The sequence below is a fragment of the Lepisma saccharinum genome, chromosome 6 (genome assembly GCF_977018435.1).
Source record: "Lepisma saccharinum chromosome 6, izLepSacc3.1, whole genome shotgun sequence".
In the NCBI taxonomy this organism is placed as follows: domain Eukaryota; kingdom Metazoa; phylum Arthropoda; class Insecta; order Zygentoma; family Lepismatidae; genus Lepisma; species Lepisma saccharinum.
The window spans coordinates 87468301-87477724 of NC_139234.1; the positions used below are offsets into that span (position 1 = coordinate 87468301).

The window sequence follows — 9424 nt, forward strand, 5'->3', positions numbered from 1 at the left end:
AAAATGTACACGAAGGATGTTGCACTGCACAACCTTCATGCTGCTAAAGAAATATTTTATTTTGCATATGAGCTACAGAAAATGTCTAACCTCCACGGATATACACTGAAGTCTACGGCGGTGAATGCTAATACATTGCCCTATTTATCAGTTCGAAGAAACGTTAAGAACGAAATAGAATCACAAGGATATTTTGCGAAAATTTTCGAAGCAATGAGTGAGTACATGAATTACACCACAGAGAATGTAATAATGCATAGGCCGTCCCAGTACGGGATAAAACTGAAGAATGGGACGTGGACACACGCTATTGGAGATCTCGTAGCTAACAGAGTTGATTTCGCGTTCGCTCAGTTCGTTGTTGGGCCCGACAGGATGAAGGTCCTAGATTTCACATCAATCATCAAGATTGTCGATTCCTGCTTTATGGTACGAAAAGGCACAAAAATGCCCATGTGGTTGTCCTTGCTTTCGTTATTTACAGTGCAAGTGTGGGTTTCAGTTGGTGGTGCATTTGTACTTGTGGTATTGGTGGGAAAAATATTTCAAATCTCTTCACTCAAAGGAGAGAAAGGATTTGATTATTTGATACTGACAATGTTTGCTGTATTCTTGCAAGTATCTGTTCAGCAACCAACAAGTATTTCCATGAGAATAGTTGTTTTCGTTTGGTGCTATTTCAGTCTCATATTGGTGAGTCTATTTCAAGGTGGTATAACGAGTGTCATAACTGTTCCTAAGTATTTCTCGGATATTAACACTTTGCTAGAACTTGATGTATCTCAGATGTCAGTTCAGGGATATATGTATTGGGGATCAGATCTCAACGACCGATCCAATTCTCTCTTGTTGTCCCTATATAAGAAGTTCCAGCCTCTGGACGATGATTTCCATTTGTTGGTGTTTCAAATAATGTCTGGACAAAAACCGGTGGCTGCCTTGTGTGCTAGGGATTTACTGGAATACACTGGACGCACGTTCCACGCATGTTTAGACTGTCCACCGAAGTTCCACATGATGGAGGAAAACTTGGGAATCCGCCTGATTACTATTGGGTTCACAAAAGGATCACCGTATGTACCCAGAGTCGATGCCCTTATCCTGAGGATGCAGGCAAGTGGGTTGATTTCCAAGTGGCAGGAGGAAGTGATGCAAGAGGCAAATCCCAATGCCACCTGCACAGAATTCTGCGGTGGCGAACTTGTTGTCTTCACTTTGGAACATCTTAAAGCATATTTTGAAATGTGGGCACTGGGTTGCACTTTGTCAGTATTTGCTTTTACAGCCGAAGTATTAGCTTATAGGATCATATAAAAGAAAAGATAGCAACTCCTCTTTGTGGAACGTTTATTTTAATGCCGCCATGTTACAATATTAAAATTAATATGTTGAGATATTGGTATTCTTCGTAATACCATGTCTTAATACTAGTAATTATAGAATCCATCTGAGAAAATGCAATGGTTACAACACTAGTAATTTGAGAACACCTCGATTATTTGCTCGGATTGGTGGTGATTGACATTAAGATAAACCAGTGCATATATTGATAAATAAGCTAAAACCATGGAAAATGTTGACACTTTATATTTTTAAGAACTAAACACAGTCCATGTGAATATTCTCTAATTACCTAGTGTTGCCAAATTAAACTATCTTACTAACGAGAACGTAAATTATATTTAAAGTCGTGTTAGGTATTGTAATAGTTTGTTAATAGTATATGGAATCAGATCTTCGTTATAATATTTTCACGTGAAGTAATGAAATATCACAATGCGGAATTTTCAAGTTTATGGGTGAATCATGGTCATGATATTTATGGGGACAATTTCCATGGAAACTGAAAGTAGATGGTGAAAGATGGGACTGCCAGAATTTAAGGGCGATGAAAAGAACTTAAGGTGATTGACTAAACTTACTATATTGCTTCCAGTGTGGATTATAGAGGTGTGGTAGCGACCTACCTTCCACAAAGGGCCTTGCAAGTGGCGCAGAAAGCGACTGCTAAAAGCCACGTTTCATTTTTTCACATACTGATATTAAGTTACATAGTTGGAAAAAATCAGGCTAACGTCAAGGCATTTTACAACACACGTGCAAAACAGTGACGGGACTTGGGAGCAGGGAGGAAAACACCCGATCATCCAGTCTGTGCACAAAACGTGGATATGTGCACAAATAAATGTTTTTTATTGCCAAAATTGACATTTTTGTATAGTACACATATTTAGGACAACAATTATCTGTGACTGCCTTCATAAAATATTCCCGCCACCTCTGCCTCCTCATTAATTTATTTCTGGTTGTGAGGGGGGCAGGAGCATGTGCCCCAAGCAGGGATATAGCCAGGACCTTATTTCAGATGGGGCCTTCAAGTTGAAATTTGGAAAAACTGGTAAGGGGTATAAAGTACTGAAGTAATGACTTTTTAATGTACCTGTCACAACATATAATAATATGGCCTAGTACGAACTCAATGTTGATATTCAATGGTGTATTCAACAGATGACATTAGTATGCTATTCAGACCGTCTGACTGACATGACTGAATCTGTTGACTCCGCTTATAGTGTAGTAAATTGGACAAATAAGCGTAATAGCTGGACTTTGCGATTGTATTTTAAATAATCTAATATTGCTTAAGTAATATACGTTCCAAGTGGTAGGTGTTTATATCTCTACTTCATATTATGGTAGCTCGTCATTTGTACGTTGCATGAAAGTAGTTACTTGAAACGTTATTCGAATGCTCTGTTTATAACGAAGGAAAAAATGGCACTATGTACATTAAGGTAAAACAACTTAGACCCTTAGTCTACGCTATATAGTTTTGTTTTAATTCTTTTCTATGTCCTAGAAAAAAGGAAAAACTTCTGAACCACATCAACTCCTGTTTCTCCTCCTTAAACAGCAGAAACTGTCCTGAGAAACAATCTTCTTCTCCGAAGACTGATCCATCTGCAGTTGTTGCGTGTCTTGATGATGTAAAGAATCCACTGAAGACCATAATGAAACTTTGCGTATAGTAGTAATATATGACGGAACAAGTTGTATTTTTCAGCGAAGTGATTCCGTCTTCACGGGGGAAAAAAGCGGAACGTTACACGCCGAAAATCGACAATAAACAGTTCAGGAGGTGTTCTTCTGCTTCTATAGATATTTCCTTCTTCAAAGCTGACAGTATCTTCGGTTGTTTCCTCTAAAGAAACCTAGGAAGCATGCAAAAATACACAAATTCGGAAATCTAAAATTAGTGAATCATGGTTATGTTTAATATGCGAGAAAGATGTCGTGACAGACATGTGCAAATGTGGCACTGGTAACTTTTTATGTTCACGAAAACTGAGTGCGACTATCAATGATAAACGATCTTTCATTTGCCCAGATTGTATTGGACCAAAAATGTATGAAGAGACAGGTAAGTGGAGAAGGTTATATAATTTAGAACTGCATAATTTGCATTCCTGTTCAGACATTATTAGAATAATTAAATCAAGGAGACTTGGGTGGGCAAGCCATGTGGCACGAATGGGAGAGGAAAGAAGAGTTTACAGATTTATTTTGGGAAACCTGATGGTAACGCCGATGGCGCAGTGGTAGCGTCGTCACGTTGTAATCAAGGGATCCTGGGTTCGATACCCACTTTAAACTGTAGGTCCATTCCCGATTAGCCTTCCTGTGCATAAAGTAGACTTAAAACACCAACTGAATGAATCAATCAAAACCTGATGGTAAGAGACAGGTAGGAAGGCAAAGACTAAGATGAAGGGATAACGTTGAGATGGACCTAAAGGAAATAGTGGATTGATCTTGCCCAGGATAGGGACAGATAAAAGGCCTATGTTGTTGCAGCCATAAACCTTCGAGTTCAAGAAGGCTAGAGAGTTAGTAAGTTAGAGCGTAATGAGTAATCCATAGTCTCACAAATTGCGAGACGCCATTTTCTTGTTTATTGGTTTGTAAACGATGCTGATTATTTGAGCAATCTCATATGTCATTATATAAAAAAATGTAAGTGTATCAATATACTTTTACAATTCTGATGCACATTTTGGTGCAAAAGAACAAAATATATTAAAAGGCCATTTTAGGTATGGACCCAATATGGTCTAAACGTTACATTTTAACAAAATCTTCACTGAACCCACGATAATATTTGGAACTGGCTCAAATTTTCAATAAATGTCCAGAAATATTTTCTCTTTTTAATCTTGCCATTAGTTTGACCTTTCTGATTGATGAGGGTAGTGAATGTGAAATACTAAAATTACAGATTACTGAGAGTTACCTATTTTGTCTCTCAATTTCATAATAGTATTATGTATGGTTAGTTACATTACATTAGGTAATATGAAATGATTTAATCTTTAATTATTAATATTTCTTTGCTGTAACTCTCTTACAATGTTCCTCCTCGCATTTGATTAAAATAAAATAAGATATTATGTAAGAAGAAGTTACAAAAGGTCCCTTTCCACTTAATATTATATATATTTGTTTAACATAGTGAATACATTTTAAATATTAAACATGTTGTGGAAAACATAATTATTATTTAATAAGCAACACATATGGGTTTTATAAGGTTTCCAACAGTGTCTAAATCGGGAGATTAATGCTCGAGATACTAATAAATACATCCGGGACCTGCTATAAACTATGTAGATAAGGCAAAAGCCACCACAGCCAAAAATGCTCAATGATGCCTAAGTGGCATCATTCGGAATTTAATTCTACACATTGTAGTAAATATGCAATAAAAATATATATACCCTACTTGACGGTGTCTCAATTTTTAAACATTGCCGTCGATCCTACTACATCTTCTCTTTCTTGAAACATTTAACACTTCTGGTGTAACTGTGTCCAGGTCTCATGTTAGAAGTTAGACCCAATAAGGCGTTGTTCATCTCAGCTTTAATCCATAAAGAGTGGAGAAGAATATCTCTCAGTGGTGATAGGAAGGCTCTCCTTTCTTAGAAGGAGAATTCACTGACAAATTTGCCTTTCGTGACTCACAATGTTCCTTTTTAGATATTAGCCTTGTTCCCAATCTTTATTCATGGAGAAAAGGCTAACCTAGCTGGTGAATTTTTGTGTAGATTGTAAAGAATGTGTATCTTGCTTTGTGTTTGATCCGAATATGTTACAATATTCACAAAAGGACTTTCTAAGAAATTTCATTATGACTTGTTGGTTCCAGTTTGTATTAGCAATACTCAGGTAGTGTACATTGCCTCCCAGATGGTGCAGTGGATGAGTCGTCGCCTTGTAATCAAGGAGTCTTGGGTTCGATACCCGGTGGAGGCACATATTGTAACATATGAGATTTATAGTGATGATTGATTGATTGATTGATTTAAAAATTGTTTGGGTGCGTCGGCACTAAAGGCCATTTTGCACCCTTCTATGTATACGGGGAAATAGCCCCTTATCTAAAATTCTGACTCAAATCATAAAAAGGGGTGTAAATAGCCCCTTGGGAAAAAAATTAAAAGTGCAAGGTTGTAAAAAGACCTGCACGAGACAAACACAACACATTAAAAAGTCAGAACAAACAAACTAAAAACCTCCTTACAGACGGTGGAAGAGTCCAGCTCTTCGCAAAAAACTAAAAACACGTGATAAAATGCTGCTGTCATCACCCAAGAGGGATGACAAACAGCCGGAAAGGTTAAAAGTCTGCCGGAGGTAAGCAAGATCGACACATTCAACGAGAATGTGTCGAATGCTTAATAAAACATTGCAAACACGACACAACGGAGGGTCCAGCCCTTGCAGCAAGTGACTATGCGTTAGACGGCTGTGTCCTAGACGCAGGCGGGTAAGAATGACTTCTTCTCGCCGAGAGGGGCGGGACGAGGAACGCCAAGCACCTGTGGTGGGCTTAATAGCGTGAAGCTTGTTCCCCGTTTCCGTATCCCACTCGGCCTGCCAAGTGTCAAGAAGGCGACAACGGAACACGTTCTGCAGATCTCTAGCTGGCAAAAGGTGGACGAGAACATTGCCGTCTGCATCAGCAGACTTGGCGGCAGCATAAGCTGTTTCGTTCCCCTGGATGGCCACGTGGCCAGGGACCCAACAGAAGTGTACATCGGCACTGCTAGATAAGGACACAAGCCGTCTGAATATGCGTTGCGCTACTGGATGCCGGGAATACGGCGAATCCAGGGTCTGCAACACGCTGGTCGAATCGCTGCACACAAGGACTTTCTTCAGACCATTGACGTCTGCAAAGTCCAGTGCCTTTAGAATGGCGTACAACTCTGCCGTATAGATGGAACAGGCAGGATGTAGCAAGTAACTGGAACTTTGAGAGTCTAGGACGAAGGCGCAACCAACTGATTCGAATGTCTTGGACCCATCCGTGTAAAACACATTAAAATTGGGGTGCTTCGCACGAAGTTCTAAAAACCGTTGCTGGTATACAACCATTGGTGTTTCTGCTTTTGGAAGGGCAGTCAGTGAAAAGTCGATAGAAGGTGCAGGAAACTCCCAGGTAGGGAGAGGCGGAATGAGTGGAGAGACGCCAGGAAGATCACTGCCAACACCAAGTGCTGACAGGATCTCGTCTGCACGAACACCAAATGATCTAGTGACACTAGGGTGGAGCCGATACCTTGCCAACCTACCCTCGTCTGAGATGGTGTGAAATGAAGGATGTGAAGGCAACGAGCGAAGATGGAGGAAGTAGTTAACTACCAGCCGCTGTCTTCGTAGAGACAGCGACGGCTCAGATGCCTCTACATACAAACTGGCGACTGGACTGGTCCGAAAAGCACCAGAGCACACACGTAGTGATGAAACAGAAATATGTTCTGGCAACATTAGTGACGTCATCGTAAGATCATGGCGACTGACATGAAGAGTAAGCTTCTTACGTAGTGTTCACTAAATAGCCTTCTGGATAATGTGTGTTTATTACTAATTTATAAACACGTTAAAGTACGAACCATGGTGTCAGGTGTGGGGTTCGATGGTTAATATAAGTGGATGCTTTGAAATACGTAACTAGAAACTTCATACTATCGTCGAAAACATGGAAACACGTCAGCGGTCATGCAGTTTTCTGGAAACATTGGTGAAAACTGGCAGAAATGGAGAAATAAGTTGAACAATTATTTAATAGAGTCAGAGAAAAATGAGAAGCCGCACAAGAAAAAAGTCGCAATATTATTAAATCTCATAGGATATGAGGGACTTGAAGTGTTTAATACATTAAAATTTGAACATGAAGAAGACAAGGACGATTTCGAAATTGTAATAAAGAAATTCGACGAATACTGTCAGCCACGTAAAAATGTAGTATTTGAACGCTACAAATTCTTCTCAGGCAGCCAAAAAGTTGACCAATCTTTTGACAGTTACCTAACGACGCTAAAAACGTTAGCAGCCACATGTGAATTTGGAGACCAAGAAAGCGGTCTAGTTCGTGACAGAATAGTGCTAAGTCTACGAGATTCTGTCCTACAAGAAAGGTTACTGAGGGAGCCGAGCTTCACAATCGAGAAAGCAGCAGACTACGTCCGAGCAGCTGAAGTAAGTAAGCAGCACTTCAGAACCTTGAGGAGTAATGAAGATGTTCCAGTAAGTGTGGACTTTGTTGGAAGAAAAAACCAAAGCACAGGTGAGAAGAAAGAAGAAAGTGTTCCGTAAGAGTGTAAAAAGTGTGGTAAAATTCATGTGAGAGGTAAGTGTTTTTCATATGGAAAAATTTGCAATAAGTGCAAGGGCAAAAATCACTTTGCAGTGGGGTGCACTGTGACGAGAATTCATAAGAAAAGGAAAGTGCATCAGGTGCAAACACGAAGTGACTCGAGTAATTAGCATGAATCATTCTTGTATGTTGATATAGTGCAGCAAAGTGTTAATTTAAGCACAGGTAAGAAACCGAATAATGTTCCAAGTCAATTGAAATCATGGAAAGAAGAAATCCAAGTGGAAGGTACAAATATAAAATTTAAGCTAGACACAGGTAGTGAAACTAATATATTGCCTCAGAGGTACTATCAAAACATAAAGTGCAAGGAAGTAATTTGACCGTTCAAAGAAACCTCAACGTTACTTGTGTCATATGGAGGTAACAGAATAAAACCTGAAGGTATTACAACTATGAAGTGTAAAACAAAGAAAGGTATAAATGTTCCTGTTGAATTTTACATTGTGCAAAATGAAACAATACCATTGTTAGGTATAAAAGCATATATAGATTTAAATTTGGTCAAGCGTGTAGATTTTGTTAGTGATGTTAAATCGTATAAATTCTATACAAAATCATATTTCATAATTTAGTGATTGTTGAAAAACCAGACAAATCCACAAGAACTGAATAAAGCTATTAAACAAGAACACTATGCCATTCCATTTACAGAAGAAATTCTTAGCAAACTGGCAGGAAAACAAGTGTTTATAGTTCTAGACTTCAAGGATGGATTTTGGCAAGTCACATTAGATGATGAAAGTTTAAAATTGTGTATGTTTAACAGTATAGAGTGAATGAAGTACGGTATCTTGGCAGAATAATATCTAAAACAGGTATTAAACCAGATCCAAGTGATGTAAAGGCAATTGTTGAAATGGAACCACCAAAGGATAAACAACCACTAAGAAGATTGTTGCGAATTGTTAATTTCCTATACAAATTTATACCAAATGTGTCAGAAGTAACTGCTCCTTTACGGAATTTACTTAAGCAAAATGTAAACTTTCACTTGTATCCAGAGCATGCAAAAGCGTTTGCAGAACTGAAGATTTTATTATTAACTAATGCTCTAGTACTTCAGCCATTTGATGGTAGCAAGAACATTACAATCCAGTGTGACAGTAGCAAAGATGGACTAGTTGCTTGTTTAATACAAGAAAGACATCCAGTATCATTTGTGTCTAGATCATTAACTGACTGTGAGAAATGCTATGCACGAATTGAGAAGGAATTGTTATCAGTTACTTTTACGCTACAAAAATTTCACCATTTTGTGTATGGAAGAAAATATATTACGTAGTACAAAGTGATCATAAACCATTGAAAGCAATAGTATGCACACCAATATATAAAATAGCAGCTAGATTGAAACGAATGCTTCTTAAGTTGCTTAAGTATGACATGAAACTAAATACTTACCGGGAAGTCAGATGGTCCTGGCAGACCCATTATTAAGAGCATTTATGAAAACAAATCCAAAGGAATTGGATGAAGATATTCTAAATGTAGTATTCAGTAATTACATCATTGCCTATGAGTGGAAGAAGAATTACTCAATTTCAAAAGGAAACTGAAAATGATGTAATCCTGAAGAAAATAGGCAATTTTGTGACATGTGAAGAAAACTGGCCTAATGTCAAAAATGTTAGTGACCCTGAAATTAAACAGTACTACAAATTAAGGCATGAATTACATGTAGAAGAGGGACTACTTTTCCTC

The 9424-nt window shown here is 38.3% G+C and overlaps 1 protein-coding gene across 1 annotated transcript; it reads left to right on the plus strand.

Moving 5' to 3' along the window:
- Positions 1 to 213: 213 nt before the first annotated feature.
- Positions 214 to 1314, plus strand: LOC145989148 (glutamate receptor ionotropic, kainate glr-3-like). Its single transcript, XM_083124440.1, has one exon. It carries the CDS (start codon positions 214 to 216, stop codon positions 1312 to 1314), a length of 1101 nt encoding a protein of 366 aa, XP_082980566.1.
- The last annotated feature ends 8110 nt before the right edge of the window (positions 1315 to 9424 follow it).